General features: G+C 30.7%; 2 protein-coding genes, 1 long non-coding RNA gene and 2 pseudogenes across 4 annotated transcripts; 2 read left to right on the top strand and 3 right to left on the bottom strand.

Moving 5' to 3' along the window:
• The first annotated feature begins 1,191 nt into the window (after nt 1–1,191).
• On the top strand, nt 1,192–3,193 carry LOC148235826 (uncharacterized). 2 transcript variants are annotated; one of them, XR_015809329.1, is made up of 5 exons: nt 1,192–1,343; nt 1,570–1,682; nt 1,759–1,908; nt 1,999–2,172; nt 3,116–3,193. It is a non-coding gene; the product is annotated as an uncharacterized LOC148235826 (long non-coding RNA). The 2 variants fall into 2 exon arrangements; XR_015809328.1 differs by lacking the exon at nt 1,999–2,172.
• Nucleotides 3,194–6,228: 3,035 nt separating this feature from the next.
• On the bottom strand, nt 6,229–8,506 carry LOC148235825 (protein NEDD1-like). The gene is made up of 3 exons (XM_088184089.1): nt 8,371–8,506; nt 8,113–8,261; nt 6,229–8,055 (listed from the first exon to the last, which is right to left on the bottom strand). The coding sequence occupies exons 2-3, from the start codon at nt 8,248–8,250 to the stop codon at nt 6,505–6,507; spliced, it is 1,689 nt and encodes a 562-aa protein (XP_088040215.1). The 5' UTR covers nt 8,251–8,261; nt 8,371–8,506; the 3' UTR covers nt 6,229–6,504.
• Nucleotides 8,507–9,537: 1,031 nt separating this feature from the next.
• On the top strand, nt 9,538–9,896 carry LOC148235824 (dolichyl-diphosphooligosaccharide--protein glycosyltransferase subunit 4). Its single transcript, XM_088184194.1, has 3 exons — nt 9,538–9,544; nt 9,626–9,754; nt 9,824–9,896. The coding sequence occupies exon 2, from the start codon at nt 9,631–9,633 to the stop codon at nt 9,739–9,741; it is 111 nt and encodes a 36-aa protein (XP_088040320.1). The 5' UTR covers nt 9,538–9,544; nt 9,626–9,630; the 3' UTR covers nt 9,742–9,754; nt 9,824–9,896.
• On the bottom strand, nt 9,843–11,370 carry LOC148235823 (lipase 3 pseudogene; annotated as a pseudogene).
• A 1,279-nt stretch (nt 11,371–12,649) lies between these two features.
• LOC148235822 (lipase member J-like) lies at nt 12,650–17,355 on the bottom strand (annotated as a pseudogene).
• Between the last annotated feature and the right edge of the window lie 2,277 nt (nt 17,356–19,632).

Below are 19,632 nucleotides of genomic sequence, written 5' to 3'. Positions count from 1 at the left end.
GACTTTGGCGGTCGTTATATATTGTGATCTGTTTTGCGAATATGACGTTTAATGTGTTTTTGTATCGCCGACGTAATTATTATACCCCAAATATTTATATACTAATTGAAACTTCCGTGTCTTCTCGAATATATGCCCCACCATACATTAATTCATTTAAAATTTAACTGTGGCTTATTTAAAGCCAGCTTATATTTTTAAATTATGGAATGTTATTGAATGATCAGACTAAGAATGGTTAAGTGAGAGCGAATAAGCATATGATGCAGTATGTTCCTGTTTAAGATATCATAATTAAATATTTTACTGCGAGTGAAAGTGGTTCCAGGAATCACTCCTGGGCTTACAGTGAAGAAAAGTTAGGTTAGGGTAAATTTACTCGGCTTGTTTTCGGAGCAGGCCTATATTTTTATTCTTCTTGTTTGAACCAAGCTAATACTCGGGATCAACTTTTTTCGAAGAAATATGGTAATTGTTAAATTTTGAATATTTATGTGTTTTTAATTATACTAGTTTGGTGGACAAGTGGCAATTACACACAGATTGAGCCACTGCAGAGTATTTTATTAAGAGTTTATATTAGTTATTTAATGACGGGAGGTGGCGGGTGGTAATTAGACACAGATTGATCCGCTGCAGCAGTATTTTATTACTTATAGTTGAAGTTACACGAGTGCCGCCAAATTTTGACCTTAATAAATATATAGATCAATAAGCCCTATAGTTACATGCTTATTATTGAAATATATGCGAGTGAACGGTGGACGAGGCACCATCGGCCGTTGTCTACCCGTCGAGGTCTACCAGAAGAATATGTTGCCCTCTGTCGCCGTCACGTCAGTGCTACCATAGTATTATCAAGTTTTGGCTATAATGAATGATTAAATTAATGAATAGGTCCCAAATATTAGCACAAATATTAAAATAATTGATTTAACATATTAAAATTTGTCAACTTTTACTATTATTATAATGATTATTTTAAAGTATCATTCGTGTTTTTTTAATTTCAATTTTAATTTTTTACATGTACACTGAGTGTACATCTCCAGACCACATGGATATTTTTGCACCGTACGGAGAAAATAAAATTTTTGAAATATCATTGTATTTTTTTTAATAAACACGTAAAAAAATATGTAAATAATAGTTTGCTTATGGCCGATTTTCAAGCTTTTAAGTAAAAATATGAAAAAGGTGGGGCAATGTTTACTCATTGCTGTCAACATAACAATCGTTAGAGTAAGCAAATGTCAGTCGAGCTGACTATTATCCTTATTGCGCACGTAACCTATGAAATGAGATATTAGGCGAATATTCAACGCCGAAGATAAGATTCATAGGTATTTATTTATTTTTTTTACTAATAAACCATAAATTCGTTTTTGTTTATCTTAAACTATTTATAAAAAAATGTATACTGTAAAAATATATTTAGCACCTGACCTTTCTGTTCGAACTGATTACCATATCTTACTCATCACTTTATTAATATCCAGCCTTCACGGAACAACTAATCAGCATACTTACTTTTCCTCGTTATACCAATTTTTGTTTTCCTCATTACAGACCCGAATTTCGAAACGGTTACAATATGGACTATGGATTTATAGTACTGAAAGTATTTGTAATAGTATTCTTTTTGTGTTGGTGGCGTCGCAATAGAAGAACACCTCAAGCAAGTAAATATATATATTTTCTTTTATCTATTTTACTTCTCTCTATACATACTTTATATAATATAATTCTTTATGTCAGCTGCTACAGTAGTGGCCGTTCAATCGTTGGAGATTGCATCGGAGGCTATTAATCCAGTCATGCCTCAACCGACTGAAAGTTCAAAACTTTATCCAGACGGTGGTGATTTACCTACTCAGCCGCCTCCTGCGTATTCCACATTAACCCTAGGTAAACATTAATATATGTACATACTTCTCTTACACTGGAGGATCAAGTTTTCCGAATTACAATATTTATTCATTTATTGTAACATGACAGGCGCTAGTCCAATGAATTACAATGGGGTAAATCTATTCAACAACTACTAAGTATGTAGTGAGACGTCAGACTGAATCAACCCATAAATTAGTGACATTTTTTATTATTTTAATACATATAAGATATTCTCTATGAGCTGAAAATAGCTCATTATTAGAGAAATTTCAATACCAGGTATGTAACACCTAACCCGATTTTTAATTAATCATCACAATATTTATCCGTTAGATTAGGAAAATCTAGGTAAACCTAATCTATGACAATCGATCGGAATTATAATTATATAATCACTAATTCTGATCTCCCAGACACGATATAAATTTAAAAACACCAAGGTCCATATGGGATTCGAACCCAAACCTTTCAGGTCAATAGTCAGAGACTTATACCACTCGTCTATCGTGCTTAATTATGAACTAATATTACAGCTTAAAATCAATAGATGTCACTATACACGACCTAGTACAATTTATTTTTAATTATGATATTCATCCACAAAATTAGAAAAAGCTAGGAAGAATAGCTAGCCAATTCCGGTATACTGGATGTAGTAGAAATTAAAGAACACTAGGATTTGAACCCAGGTTTTTCAGGCATTTGTTACTAATTATACCACTAGTCTATATTGTTTTCACCAAGTCCAAAAATCTGTCTTTTAAAACACTAATGTTTATGTGTGACATGCGGCTTTATTCTGTTGAAACCAATTATTTTTTATACCAAAGTTGTTCAATTGATACTACAACAATTTTATAATCATCTCATAATATAGTTCGCCAATGATGGTAAGCTTATCATGTCATGGGCTGAAAATTGCCTAACCTATGGCTATTAGTTTTCTAGGATGTTGTCTAGACATGGCAGTTTTGCTTACGATTATGGATGCCATAAATTTCACACAGTGCCTGATAAATTGCCATAATTGAATACAATTTTTTTATTATACTAATTCTTAATATTTAGGAGATACATAAATATATTCAGTGTTTAAGGATTAATGGTATATTTTTGCATAATAACTTGTCAAAGTTTACTGAATGTCAATTTTTAATTGTGTCTTATTATTATAAAATCCTATATTTATATACGTAATGTTAATTAATTGTGTTTTTTATAGCTTCAGGTAATGAACAAAATCCACCATCATATTCTGAAGCAATTGGTGCTAGTGCTAAATAATGCACAAGACACAAAATGGAAAGAGACCAACCTACGAATATTAATATAAATAATAGTATAACCAGATAATAAATTGCTAGTTTTATATTGTTTATATGAAAAAAGTTTATATAAAATGCACTTTAGTCTCAAATATTAATTTAATTTAATGTAATTAATTAATACAAATGTAAATTATGAACGATTAAATTTCAATACTAATAATATTTGAATGATTTAATTATTGGAAATGTATATAGAAATAATATTTTTTATACGAGTATTCTTGTGATAAGCATCTATGATATTAATTACTTTTGTCCTGTGATTATTAAAAAATAGTATTTTGATACAAATATTGTTTGAAACATATATATGTATTATATATATGTATATATATATATATATATATATATATATATATATATATATATATATATATATATATATATATATATATAATAAATACTATGCCTTTATCGTTGTTGTATTAAACATTTATTTTAAAATTGTTAAATTTTATAATAAAAATGCTTTTATATGTAATCTAAAGGGAAGAATAAATTTTAAAATACAAAATGCATATGAACTATATAATAACTTTAAATTTTATTAATATGTTTGTTTATTTTTATAAATTTTATTTTTTCTGTTACAAAATTTCTGCCATCATATTTATTTCTATATTTTACATTTTAGACACCAAGGCTAGAACATGTTAATACTAAACGTGCTATTAAAATGCAGGGCTTCGTATACAAATGCCCCCTCATGTTGTATTAAAATATTGTGTATTTTTAATTCTGGTAAAATTTCCATAACTTTTGGTGATCACTCTAAATTCGTATTTTTTGTGATTTACATAAGACAAGTCAATAAATATAAGTTTATAATAAAATATCATATATTTTTTTTTAAATATAATTATTATTTAATTTACACAGTTGACATATTCTTGTCGGTTGGCTTTGTAGATGGTGTTTCAATTGATCAAAGTTGCTTCTGGAGATAAACTGATGTGTTTAATAAATTTTATATTACCGAAAAACTATGATGCGAATATTTGAAGTTATGTCATGTATGCCCTTCATAAAAATATTTTTAATTTAATAAATTATTCGCATGTCTTAATGTGCCATTGAATAGACTTATTTTGGAATAACCAACATTTTCTTGTCAGATATAAAAAATATATATTAAAGATGAAAATATATAAAACTGCATATCCGTCTGTGTTTTTTTTTTAAATTTTTACAGAGCTGTGGAAGCGTTCAAAACTTTACCGACTCCGATTTTAATAAGAATATTTTTTTGTCTGCATATAATTATAGCAATAAAAATAATGTCAACGCTTTTCAAATTATAAGAAAATAAAAGGATTTAAAAATTCATTAAGCCAAAAAAGGCCACATGTACCTAATTCACCTTTATTGACTAATTATAACGGTATATTTAAAAAAGTAATTCAAAAAATAAATTTAATAAAAAATATACATAATATAAGTAAAGTAAAATAAAGTATTTATATTGTGGGGACCACAGAGAGCACTGGTTTGTGGGGGATCTTATTATTGAAACTCGTGGTAATTACTCCAAAGTGATTATTTATGATTGCTGCATGATTGTAGTTGGTCAGCAAGCTTTGCAGCCCTGAATAGTTAAGGTTCGTCACCTATGAGGAGAGTGCAGCCACTCCGGCGCAGACTCCGGCAAACACTCGAAGAGACTTGCAGATGTCCGTCCACCCGCGAACAACATACTGTCATGGACGCTCACATCCTGAGCGTCCGCCAGATTAAAACTCCGCTATACTGTCACTGCCACTTATTGGTAATGGGACTTCATTTCATTTTTAACGTGAGAATCTCTATTCAGAGTATATTTTGTCATGGCTAGTTTGTTTTATTACTCAGGAATACATTATTTTTAATCTCCCTAGTCACTTGGACTCCTCTTGGTCACCCGTGATTTAGCAGATTAGTTCTGGAAGAATGACCAATATGATATTTCAATGACAGTGCTTGTCAATCGTTGGTTCCTACAATGTGTGAAAGATATGATTTTATCATATAATTTAGATCTTAGGACTTGACAGACGGGTCATTTATTCGCCGCGTGATGTGCAAAAACTAGCAGTTTCGTGAGAACTTTGCGCAATACAGAGATATAAATGTTCTGAATTGTATCAGTACATATATATTTTATCAGTGGTTTTCAATCTGTGGGTCGCATAAGATCAAAATTAAATCATGAAATTTGTTTCTCTGTACTTATTTAATTTCTAGTTTAAAATAATCTTTACAAAGAAACTAAATATCTTGGAACTCAATACAAACAAAATAAAAGAAAAAATGCTGGATTTGAGCATAACGTAATGAAATGCATTGATTTTGTTTCCACGAAAAATGTAGTGTATCCGCATCGAATATAAACTAAAGTAAAAATGTAGTGTGTTACATGTTTTATGAATTTTTAATGTTTTAATGCATTTCTTTGAACAACCAATAAAACAAATGGTTCCGAATAAAATTTGGTTAGAATACTAAGGGGCACCACCGAACTACGTAAATTATCATGTATAAGATTATAATTCAGTCTTCTATGAGTTAAAAATTTTATATTTATAGCTTTGTCAGGCTTCAAGAATAATTTACGATGCTTAAAAAATAAATTGCGATTAAACTATACTGGCATGTCATGTTTAAATAAAGAGCTATTTGATGGTCCCTCACATGGAAGTCAGCGGAGGCAATAAAAATAATTTTTGAAATATTTTTTTCTTAAAGTATAAACATTGATTTGTAGATGGCAGCACAAAACGCTTTAGTTTTCGCGAGTAGATATGTACTACCAAACTCGTCGTTAAACATCAGAAATCGTAAAAGGTAGTCACTACCTTTCTCGTGGATCACCAGCAGCAGACAAAGTGGATAGATATTACTCGACCCGTAGGTAGAGTGTTAGTATAATAAAAGATGTAAAATATAATTTTTATATAAATATATTATGTAATGTAATACAATTAGATACATAAAAATAAATTAATGATAAGTAAATAATATAGATATTATGTTTATTATTTTTGAAAATCATTTATTTGATAGTATACTTTTTAATCTATTTTAACAAATATTTGGCACAAATCTTAATTATTATTTATTAATGTTATTATTATTTTAAATATTAATTTTAGCGTTCTTACTAAATTATTTAAAAATAATGATTTTTTTATCAAAGATTAATAAACAGTGCTATAAAAATAGGAATGAATATTATTAAGGCGGTTAATTTTAAATGCTTTTATAAAAATATATCATGCTTATTTCAATAGAAATACGAGCACCCTTCTTACACTTTCCTAGCGGCTCTCAGCATTTCGACTTCGATGAGCAACTTTTTATTCTCCTCGAGTATCACATGCTGCATTTGCTGAAGCCCTAATATTTTCAGATTCAAATTTTCCAACTGGTCTTCCAGAAACAATCTGTTTTTAGTCTGCTCGATGGTCATGCTCATGTAATAGTTTCGGCACTCTGACAAAACGTCGCACGTCGTATATCTGATGTAGTCCTTCAGTTCGTTGCTCAAATTGGACATGTAATTCGGAGCGTACTTGATGGTTTCGACTGCCGAATGGGAATCAGGAATGTCAATCGATTTCTTTTGAGACACGTTTATAGATTTGGAATCGGAGTTTCCGTTAACATCAAACTCGTCGCCATTATTGAGGATCGGAGAACAGGTGTTGTCGGTGTTGTTCGCTTTTCTGATCATACGGTTGCTTATATAATCGAGCGGAGTCGACGTCGATATTGACGTGCTTTCTTTATCGCTTTCCGTTGAAGTGAATTTGTGACTTTGCGATCTGAACTTTTGAAGTTCGTCTATTTTCGAGTCGTTCAGTATTGATTGAGACGTTTGATCTATTATGTTGGCTAAAAACGAATCGTGCGTTACGTTAGTTTCGTTGGGTGTTACGGCAGACGACATCGGAGAGCATTTACCCATCGGTGAAACTATATGTTCCATTAATTCTGAAAAGTTTGCCGATTCCGGCGATTTATTCGACGACTTGCCGCTTTTGAGCTTCGGTGTATTGATTTCTTTCAAGCTGATATTAAAAGCGGATATTTTTTTATTTTTCGGCACGAACGGTTGAAACGCTAAGCAGTTCACGGTCGTCGTATGATCTTTGAGAACCTGCGTCGGTTTCCTATAGTTTCTTAGATCGTAAACCATAATTTCTCCATTCTTAGTACCCATTGCAATATAACTCTCGCCGCTGATATCGATGCACGATAAAAAATGATCGGTCGTTATAGTCGTAACAACCGTTTGCAATCGAAAATCATAAATGCAAGATTTCTTATCATAGCTGCAAGAACCCATGACATCTTTGTTGATCGGCGAGAAGGCAATACCTGTCACCGGTGCGTTATGTGCCGTTTTCATAAACATCTTATCTCTACTCATGCTCAAATCTCTCACCAAAATCGAACCTTCGTCTGTAGCCACACCGAGCACCGATTTAAAATCTTTATTGAACGTCAGCGAGGAAACACTCTTAGAATACGGCACTTTGAAACTCCCCAGTTGATTATTGGTATTGACTCCGTGTAAAACGATATCTCCGTTATCCATCGCAGTGGCCAGTATCGTATTCTTCGAATTGAAATCCAAAAACTTCACCGGTGAAGACACAGAGCTGAACGTTTTGATTACATTTTTAGATTTGGTGTCCCAAATGTAAGTTTTTCCCGAATCGGAACCGACGGCCAGATTGCGAGCATTGTCCCGATAAAACGAAGCGCAGCTCGGATCTTTAACCGTAATTTCTTGAATGCTTCTGATTTTTTCGTCCGCTATGCAGAGAATCTGGGCGCCACCAGCAGCGCTCACCTAACATAAGTCACTTTTTATTGCTATAAAAGGTAGAAATTATAAATGACAGTTCACCTGTAACATGTATCTTCCATCGTAGCACCATTTAATATCTTTCAACTGATCATTGCCGTTACCGAACGTAAAAAGCACGTTCCATTTCTCGTTACAGTTGTAAACTTTTAAATCGCAGCTCGTGGAGGCGAGAAACATATTGATTCGATCTGAAAAACAATTTTCAAATCATTAACATGAAAACTTTTTAAGACCATCCATTTACATCGATCTGTTGGTTAAAAGTCACATCAACATATCGACATTATATTGATTTACCCTAAATGAACAACGTTATATTAACTTTAACTAAATATATGTCAATAACATTAAAACGAAAACAATCAAAAGTTGCACTAACGAGCAGTCATATGTGACAATACGTTATGCTCTAGGCAACAAAAATATTGGCCATAATTCATTAAACATAAAATGGAACTCAATGAAAAATAATCGAGCTTCAATTCAATAAACTAATTTTTTCCGTGTAATAATTATTATTAAAAATAAAAATATTTAAATTTAGTTAATTTATTTAACATATTTTTTATATATTATTCGGCTTTTCTGGATTTTTTATAGCAAATCAGAAGCTCTCGTTATTTTTTAATAAATTAATATGAAATATTTTTTGTTATATTTATTTATTTCGTACTCTTTACTTTATTGGTATTTTTCTATAGAAATAATTTACATTAAATCAAATTAAAAAAAATATTAGTTACTCAGAATTTTAATAATTATTGTACTATCGAAATAAATCTATATAGCTTATATTTCATATAAGGGGGAGAGGGAAGTTGGCCAGTTTGTGGCCATTTTTCCAATATTTTTAATTCATAGTAAATATCATAGTATTTTGGTGGACGGGTGGCAATTATACATAGACTAAGCTGCTGCAGTAATATTTTTTAATAAATGATATACAGTATACATACATGTTTGTTATTGAAATATATTCGAGTGAACGGTGGACGAGGCATCACCAGTCGTTTCTTTCACATCGAGGTTTACCAAAATAATGTGCTGTCCTCCGCTGCCGGCTTTCGAAGTTTGAATCATAAAGAATAAATAAATAAATATATTAATAGGCCCCCACCGTATTTCACAAAAATATTAAATAAAATTAAATTACCTACTTTAAATTATCGCTACGAAATAAATACCAAAAATCTGAATGAACCCGATTATCGATGACCAGATTATTGATTTAGTCAAAAAATTAATACATTTATCAAAAATAAATATAATCATTGCTTATACAAAATATTTATGCTTATGAAATACATATATTTTTCTAATAAAATAAATATAAGTAGAATTATCTTTTATTTCTATTTAATTATGATATGGTCGATATTTATTTGCTTTAGATTGGACTTTGTGTCACCCGGCGTTAGTACGTGGCTTTGCTGTCAAATCTCTTTCCAGGCGTTTTAGTCAAATTTAACCGGTAAATGTCGCTAATTTTAACTTTATAATCGCTCGTCATAATCTACCAGCGTATATTTATATGTATGTGTATTATTTACAGACAAAATGATAACAGACATGCAGTTAGCCGTGTTCTCGAATGTACTCGGAATATCACTATTTCTGCTTGTGATATTATATCACTACATAAGCGCAAACACTGGAAACCAGAATTAATTTCGTCACAAAGGTATACCATTATTTTGTATAAGTAACTATATGACGTATTTGTTTTACTAATATCGTGTTTTATTTTCAGATAGTTCCATTACAAAACTTTTATTTTTAAATATGTGAATTGATTTACGATAAATATATGGATATTTTATAAATATTTATTTTTATTTCATTTATATAAAAAAAAATTATAATATCATAGCATTCATAAACATTAATAATACACAAAAAATAGAAACATTAAAAATATATCATAGTTTTTAAGATTCTTTCATTTATTATTTTATCAACATCGGTTGCCCACATATAATCCATGTGAGTGAATTTTGGTGGAATGGGGTAAAAATCTACAACGTTGCGCAATTTTCTGCTGAGTTTGGCAACATCTTTTGGATGAGACAACCAGTCGTTCTCACTGTAGTACAAAGCAATCGGTAGTTTTATACTGGGTAAGTTGTACTTTGGCGCAACGGAATGCCCATATTTCTTGATGTTTTTCTCAATGCCAAAATCAAAGCGTCTGAAGTCTTTACTTGATAAACTTTGCCCGTAATGAAGAAACTGTCTTACCGACGAACCCGAAGGCACATGTCTCATTATGATTGGTAGTTTTGAAGCGTTAGTTTGCTCGGAATCAAAACCACACACGATAAAAACTGAATTTAAGCACACATCTCGAGTAACAGCCGTGTCTTTGCATAGAACTCCTCCAGCTGTCGCTAACAGTTGATTAGTAGGCTTAAATTCACCCACACCCATGTTATGTTTTATCCATTCGAGTTCACGTGAATTGGGCGTTATTAAATTGATTAAAGGACTTATTATATTTGACATAAAAGCCATCGGCGATAATGCGTACATTATTCTGATTTTACTGCTGTACTCCGGTCGCATTGAAGCCATTACAAAAAAGCTCGTTGTTCCTTGAGAATGACCGACATAATAAAGCTTTTTTTCGCCTGTGTCTTCCAAAGCATAATCGATCATTGCAGGCAAATCAAAGCGGCCGATTTCATCCCAGCTAAATTCCCAGAATGCCGTATCGGACACCTTTTTATTCACATGTTTTTTGGAATATGTATTACCTCTTTGATTACCGAACCACACATCGTAACCGGCGTCGGCTAATATATATCCAAGACTCTTTCTAGGACCCAATAGAATCCAACTGTCCGAGCTATCCATTAGTCCGTGCATCAAAAAAACAACTGGTTTAGTAACGCCGGCAATTGGAGGACTATGAACACCGCAAGGTATTCTAAACACCGTCAACAAATATCCATCATCAGTCTCCACCTCGTACTCTTCGACCGGATATCCGTGTCTTCTAACCATTCCTGCGAATTTCAGTTCGGCGTCTTGATTTTTGTACAGCAGTGCATTTGTATACTTTTTAATCCCTCGGTTCCTCCTTCTTATAGTCAAATTGGCGATACCTGTCAGCCAATTTCCAGTTCCGTTCATTCCTTGAGATAAAAATATTGGGATTTCTGTAAGTTCATAATCTGCTACACCAATTACGTTTATGTTAGCCTCTCCCGCCGAAATCAATTTAGCTCTATATAAATGATCAATTTCAAGCATTGAAGCCAAAGCCAAAATTGCAAACGCACAAATAAAAGAGTTCAGCATTTTGAGACACCAAAATGTAACTGAGCTACATTTATATTTAAAAGATATATATACTTACGTTTTTATAGACATAGTGAGTATCTATTTTGAAAAACTCATAATAGACTTTAGCATTCTGTCATATGGCTTATTCAAATATGATGAATTTAAATATTAGAATATGTAAACATGAACTACAATAGATCTCGTGAGAAGTCACAATTAAATGATAAACATATTATGTAATACTTTATATTACATTGTCTAACAATATATTTTCCACAACGATTTGTATATAGAATTACATATTAATTTCAGCTGTATCATTTGTTTTTCTCCAATAATAGATTGTTTATATAGTGATTTTTCTCTTTGACAGTATTAACTTTCTTTTTACACTTACTTAGCCAAAATTATGCAAAATCAATTTTATATTTGGTTATGATTAAGCTTACCATATTTATGAAACAATAAACCGGGCTAAAAAAATGGTCATTTTGGTGAGAGCTAAAAAAAATAGGCCATCATGGAAAATTTTGTTTATTTTGGGATGTTGAGATATGTATATTGATGCTGATGTGCGATCATGAAAATTTTTGTTCACTTTGGGACTCTGAGATGGATGACAGGATGCTGGCAGAGCTAAAAAAAGGTCATCTCGGAAATTTTGTGAAACCGGGACCAATGGTATGTATTACTATATATTAAATATTGGCAACAAATTAAATAAAATGGTGATAGCGTCTTTTTGACAATCACTAAAGCTCTGATTGCTGTTATAAATTTATCATAGCAGCAATACTAAAACTAATATATTTTTATTACACACATTAACAACATTATTCGAAGGCTTTGGCTTTACATTAAAATTATGATTTTATTAATTCGAAATATTGAAAAAACGACCACTAACTGGCCAATTTTTGCCCCCTCCTGGAAAAATCTGAAATGACATCCCTGGTTTTTAGTAAATAATATTAACAAAAATGTGAAATTATATGTATTAGTTGATTTTTTTCGTTTCATAAGGTTTAAAAAAATAGTATTGTATGGTATGTAGCTATTTAACATGGAATTATTTTAAGAGATATGTGCATTTAAATAAATTTTTCACGGTTCTGACCAATGCTCACTCGCTGCTGCTCGCTCGCATCTAACCTGTCCAAACAGTAATGCACAAAAAATTCGTTTTATAGAACAATTGTTTTATATATTGCTCATTTAAATTATTCTCGCTATTTATTAAGCATTAAACTTAAGGAAATATATTTTATTGTAATTAATTTAGACATTCCAATTATCGCCTTTAAAATACGATTTATTTTTATAAATAAAATTTAAAATACAGTACAAAAGATTATTAAATTTTCATTGATTTACAACTTTATATCAATAGCACACGTGAATAGGTATTTGATACATTGCTGCAAAGCTCACATCCTCTGGAAGAGAAAGACGTTCGTTTTGCTGTATAATAAGGCAACTGGTGCCGTTATTTTCGACAGATTGTAGTCCGATGACGACAATCTGCTATATTGGTACATATTTTTGATGCTGCCGAAATCAAAACGTCTGAAAGCTTTACTTATCACATCTTATCCATAATGCAGGAATTGTTTGATTGATGAACCTAAAGTCCTATAATGGCTGGCAGCATGTTGGTGTTAATTTGGCCCAAATCAAAACCACAAACTATGAAAATAGAATTTCTGCAAAAATCTTGAGTGATGGATCAGTCTCCACACAACTTTTCTCCAACCATTGTTAATAGCGGTTTTGACAAAAATTCACCCACTCCTTTTGTACACATTATCCAATCCAAGTTAGCAGACTAAGGAAAGATTATTTTAAACAAAAGGCTTAACATGAGGGACATGAAAGCGATTCATGCTAAAGTGTACATTATTCTAATTTTATCGTTGTATTCAGCTCGCATTAAAGATATTACAAAAAAGCTCGTAGTTCGTTGAGAGTGACAGACATGCTTTTTCTAATGCAAAATCAATAATAGCTGCAGATCAAAGAAACCGATCTCGTACCAACTGAACTCTTACTGATGTGTTTCTTTGAATAAAATCGCCCCTAGCGTTTCCAAACCAAACGTCATATCCAGCATCGGCTAAGATGTATCCAAGACTTGGTCCAAAATTGATCTAATTGTCAGAACAGTCGATAAGTCTGTGCATTAAGAAAACCACTTGTATTACAATGCCTTCAATGCGTGGACTGTTATTACTATAATGAATTCTGAATACCTATACGTCGTCACTTCATATTCTTCAACTGAATATTAATATTTTATCGCTTGCTCTTTGAATTTTAATGTAGCATCTGAATTCTGAACTAAATCTTCATTTTTAATTCTTTAATTTTTAATTTCTCGCGATGGAGTCAACAACATCTCTATCTTTATCATGGATGCTGGTCAGCCAATATCCTGTTTCATCCATGTCATCAGATAATAATGTTGTACTTAGTTGATCGACTTTAAGCGTTGAAGCAATAGCCAAAATTGCCAATGTACCAAAAATAACGTATGTACCTTGATAATTTCATAGTTCAGCCGTAGTCTCAAAATTGTAACTGAAGTATATTCGAAATTGTGCTTAATATATATTCAGTTCTATTGACATAATAATTAAGGTATGGAAAATTGTTAGTGTCGAATACTGCTAATAAGTAAATTATAGCTATTAATTAAATTAAACATATAGATTTCAGAAATTGAGGAAAGTTATTTATTTATTTGCACCAATTTAATTTTTAACTTTATGGTTTTAAATTAAACCAAATTACCACCACCATGTCCATCAGGCTCATTGATCAGATAATTCCTGCATTATGGACAAAATCTTTCAGGTACTTTGACTATGGTATCATCAAAAATATGTAGCAATATAATTTCATTAGATATATCTTTATTTAATTAAAACTAAACACAACCAAAAAACAAGCCTTGTAATCATATAATTAACTAAATTCCAAAATGTAACTGCAAATTCTATAATCAAAAGCTTCATTTTGGTTGTTTTTATTTGAGTCTGATACAACTTTAAACATGACATAACTAATATAACTTTTATACAATAACTTATTAAAATGTTATTATATTTAAAGTTAAGTCTTATAGAAATTCATGCTATCTACATTTCTGCATATATGGAAAAATAAATCATATAAATAGTCTTGTCTGATATGAATTCTAACCGTAACATATAATTGTATGTCTATGAAAACGAAAAATAGTCAAATGAAACTCTGACATATTATTCCTAAACGAAAAAGATATTAATAAATAGTTTAATTAAGATTGGTCTACATATTTTTATAATATAAATTGTAAGTAGAAGGAAAATTTTACTAGGATTATGTTATATTAAATTAATACTGTAATTAATAAAATTTATTAAATAATGCTGTTATTCCAAATTGCATATTTATCTTATAAATAAATGTGTTAAAATATAAATGTTGTTGAATAAAAAGTACAAAGTTGTTCAAAAAATCAATACTTATTTATTGTCTTCAAAATGATTTTTTATACAATTTTGTCAACTTCGGTGTCCCACATGTTCCATGTGATTAAATTTGGGATGAGGGGCAAGGAACATCTCTGTCAAGTTACCCAATTTTCTTTTTTCCCAAATTCAGTGACGTCCTTCAGATGAGACAGCTAGTAGTTTTCTTTGTATTATTATTTTTAGCTACATTAATTGTAGTATTAAAATTATTACATTCACATTACAAAATTATTTATTTATTTCTGAATACAACATTAACACATGAGCAGCGTCTAATAGCGCTAATGCGCCCATTGTTTATATAAATATATTATACACAAACTAATGGAAAGATTAAGATAAAAACACGAGAGTAAAAATGAAATAATGTTATACTATTAGTATAATAAAAATGTTGAATATATAATAATAAATTTAATTGAAGATGCACAATAATAGAAAAAAATAACAATAATGTCTGATTAGGAAGTTCTCCAAGTCGTTTTACAAAAGATAACCTCTACAGAGGCGAATTTAAAAATATGTGAATACGCAAGGATGGATTGAAACAGTGTCTCGAGATATCAGTGCATGAGTGTATTCCAAAGCAAAAAAACTACTGTTCGGCAAGTATAAATGACAATGCGTTATTTCTTCAGTATCTTGTAAAAATATATAAAGCTTACAAAGATATTTTGTTCCGGTTACAAACATATTTGGATATATAAGGAATATTTAATCGAATCACAACTAAAATCATTAAACCTAAATACCTAGATAATTCGGAGTACTTGATTAAAAGAACGTTCTGTAAATCAAATGAACAAAGAATTATCCTTACCATGTTACCAGAAGAAAATATAGTATATAAAATAAAAATTATAAAGGATGGAGAACTCTGCAAGAATTAATAATGAAGTGATATTAAAAATGCAGTATTTTGGTAACATTAGTAAGTTAAGTAATGGTTATTAAAAATGATAGAAACATAGTATATCTTGAATCATTGTGGATCTTAAATAGTTTTTGATGATTTTAATTTGAAAAAACTTCTTTCACCACTTGCAACTGATATAGGTAAAGTTAATAAAATTCTAAGGGCAGTGTTAATATTCGGCTCAAAATTTAATAGTGTAACGAAATTTAATACTTGTTTTGGGGACATATTTTTTCTATTAATGTGCACAGAACTAACAACTCATCTGCAAGGTCTATTGCGTTTATATAATATCAGATGACTCCCTAATAGCTAAAATATTTTCCAATTTTAATTTACTTAACCAATTAGTGCAAAAAAATAATTAATTGCCTGTAAAATATTATTTAATTAAAAAATAAATGTCGGTTAAAAATACTTATTATTTTGTTGAGAAGATAGTTAGGTATAAAAAAAACGAGTACGGCCAGGATAATAATGTACGGATGTGTAAATTTGTATAATAATATTTCTAGGACAATCCACAATAATAAAAGTGTAGCAGGTTTCCATATAATAGTCAACAAATTGGGGGTTCCACAATGTAGCGTCATATGACCAACCTGTATTTAATAAAAAATGGTCTATTTGTGGACGAAACAGTTCTGCTTGTCGCTTAAAGATCTCTTAGTCAATTTAAAACTTTAAAGTATGTGCAGAAGAGGTTCAAAACCGGTTAAATATGTGGAGAATTAGAGCCTTTTTTACCAGAAAAAATCCCTAATTGTAGCAAATTTGTTTTAATCCCAGTTAGCGGATATATTTTGTGTCAATAAAACAAGCACGCAAAGTGCGCGAGAAGAATGCAGTTCAGCGAGAGGGAAGACATCCAAATGGATAGCATTATATCTACTAGAATAGCAGCGAACGTCTGCTAGAATTCAAACAAGAGATGGACAAAACATTGAAAACGATGCGAGTCGCGTGACGAACCATTTTGAACCGTCTATTTATTTCTGTCGTTCGTCTGGAGTGGCTAATATCGTAGACAAATTATGCGACAGTCGACGAAGTCTAGGCACTGAAAAAAATACAAGACACGAATGCACGCAAACGCACAAAAAGTGGTCCGAAGGTTGACTCAATATGTTAATTGAAATATTCTATATATTTCCAACCTGCAATCTGAATGAAATTTAAATCCACTTCTCATATACATATGTATTTTATCTCAATATATATGTATATTATGCCAGGGGATAAGATCAAAATTTCAATCACAAAAATGGAAATCTATTAAAAGCTTTTCGGATAATTAATGATCTGAATAATGCCATAAAAACACTGAAATTCTGAAAAATTCGTAATTGTAACATTTTCCTACCGAACATAATAAAAAAAATAGTTACGTTGGTAATCTCGTGAAATAGTTTCCTGCAAAATAAAATAAGTAAACCTAATAGTTTTTCTCTTCCTCTAATGTTGCTATTTATGTAGTTAGCCAATTAACACATAAAGCTATTGATATAAGCTTGCGAAAAAGGGTACACCGTGTGAACAAAATTAGCAATGTGTGAATTACCTCATTTCTTCCTACCTTTTCATTATTCGAATAATAAGTGGCAATGTTAATGACTAAAAAGTATCGTTTTATTACATATTTTTTGTTAGTATGATATTTTCTTTAAAACAGCAATACTTGATACTGAGTTGTGAGAAATTTATATATTATATTTAAAATATGTTCAACATTATCATTCACGACTCAAATAAAGGTGATAACCTTGGTAATGCAAATGTATCTAAAAATAGTTCTTATGAAAATTATTTTATACATGTAACGCCATTTTCGATAGCATGTCCAAATATATTTAAAATCTTAGACAATGTTTGCTATTGTAATTTAATTAAATTTAACAGTAACGTTAGAACAAATTTTAATAAAATTGTTGCAAATGAAACATATGCCGTTTTTTAATAAATATATCTCAAAATTTCGTACTGTGTGGCCAATTAAACTGGACTTTTTCTTTATATAAATATGTATGGAACCTGACGATGAGTGAATTTATTTTTATAATTATTTTAATAATTCTAATAGTTTTGTAGCGTAGCTGCACAATTTCTGCAATAATGATATATACGTGACAGTTCTCGTCGTAATACTGCGTAATGTTGCCTTCAAAACGTATCAAAGATACGCCGATTGTCGGAACGCTCGTTACCGAGTGTTCCCACTGCAACGCCGCCGACACAATTTTATTGCTTTTGACGTGAATTTTTGAGTTCTGAGAAGTGATAATTATTTTTGCGCCCTCCTATTGACCAATATTTGGTTTGAACATACTTTGACCAATACTCTTATATCAGGATTACGTAATAATATCGGTAAAGATAGCTATTATATTTTTAAAACATAGTGTAATATAATATCAAAATGCAGACAAACTATGGAGCAATGTGCGAGATGCGACGATCTGTCTGTACTTCTTCTGTTTTTCCCCCTGAGAGATGAGTTGGCTTAATTTGTATTTTGTACTAGACCTAATGTAAGTTCTAAAGATGGTTTGGTTTGAACATTAAATTGTGTTTCATGGACATTTTAGAGCAGCATATAGCTTAACTATCAGTTAAACTATATTTTCGCTAGTAGAAATATATATCTACTGGTGAAAATGTATTTGGACTTCACTAGTAAAAATATAACTTCACTGAAAAATACACATTCACTGTAACATTTGTACACCGCATGTAAATAAATAATGATACGTATCTAAATGTATATATTAATACGTATGGAAAAATTTAAATAACTCAATTATATTTTGACTACCGGTGAAAATGTATTCCGATATAATTTCACTGAAATGACATATTTTAAAAAATATTTTCGAAATATATTTTCATTGAGAATTTCTGGTTTAGAATTAGCGCCGTCATTTCGGCTTTTGTTGGCCAGTTAGTGGTCGTTTTCTTAATATTTCGATTTCATTAAGGTTCATAGTATTTCATTAAATGACTAATGCAATTTTCTGGCCAAATTCAAGGGGGGAAAATGTCCTCACCTACCTCCACCCCCCCTTAAATGATTCCCACGCGGATTATGGTTGCACGCGTAAGAAAGAAAATACTTCCAACTTTTCCTCGATGCGAAAAGCTAAGATTAAAATACCCTTGATTAAATGGAGGAAATCTAACGTTCCTTTCAACCCTCAATACTTTGACCAGTCTCAATGATTCGGGGGGAATTAGACTCTTTATTATTGTCTAATACTGACTTTTTAAACTCTTTGGAGTCTGGAGTGTATAACGAAATCAATGAAATTGGCGATATCGTAATTTACTGGAATGCGTAATTCAGAATTTATGTATATGCTTCAACTGAGATATATGGCACTAACCTTTTAGTGAAATGCTAATGAATACCATTTAATGGACGACCGCTCGGATAGACATAATTTTTCGTTTGTTTACACCGACACATAACTGTCAAAAAATGTAATAACTTACAATCAAACATTTTTTACAAGAGCTTTTCTTCAAGTTATCATATATTTTTTTATAATGAACGCAATCTAGGTATTTGTACTACCCAGACGTCCCGACTGGTCTAGAAATAAAACCCTAAGACATTGTCTGGATTTTTAATTCAAAATAGTAATGCAAAATATTCAATATTTTTTCCAATAGATCTTTTTGGCTCCAAATTTATGTAAGACTAGACTCTAGATTTTTCGTTTTGACTCTAGTTCTGAATCTCAACATTCTAACATATTATAAATTTACTCACTTTTTCTAATTGTATAACATTAAGTTGTATAATTATGTTTATATCAGATTGAAATTTTGTAAATAATGTTTATT

The sequence above is a fragment of the Plectrocnemia conspersa genome, unplaced genomic scaffold, assembly GCF_051122295.1.
Source record: "Plectrocnemia conspersa isolate PC_06_02 unplaced genomic scaffold, ASM5112229v1 ptg000004l, whole genome shotgun sequence".
In the NCBI taxonomy this organism is placed as follows: domain Eukaryota; kingdom Metazoa; phylum Arthropoda; class Insecta; order Trichoptera; family Polycentropodidae; genus Plectrocnemia; species Plectrocnemia conspersa.
The sequence above is the reverse complement of the archived record's forward strand: the minus strand, read 5'-3'. Positions and strand labels throughout refer to the sequence as shown.

What these genes read in the sequence shown, in the direction of transcription:
- LOC148235825 (XM_088184089.1), bottom strand. Translation starts at nt 8,250, where the DNA reads ATGTTTCTCGCCTCCACGAGCTGCGATTTAAAAGTTTACAACTGTAAC. An exon ending in ATGGAAGATACATGTTACAG is followed by an intron (nt 8,056 to 8,112) that starts GTGAACTGTCAT and finishes GACTTATGTTAG; the next exon opens with GTGAGCGCTGCTGGTGGCGC.
- LOC148235824 (XM_088184194.1), top strand. Translation starts at nt 9,631, where the DNA reads ATGATAACAGACATGCAGTTAGCCGTGTTCTCGAATGTACTCGGAATA.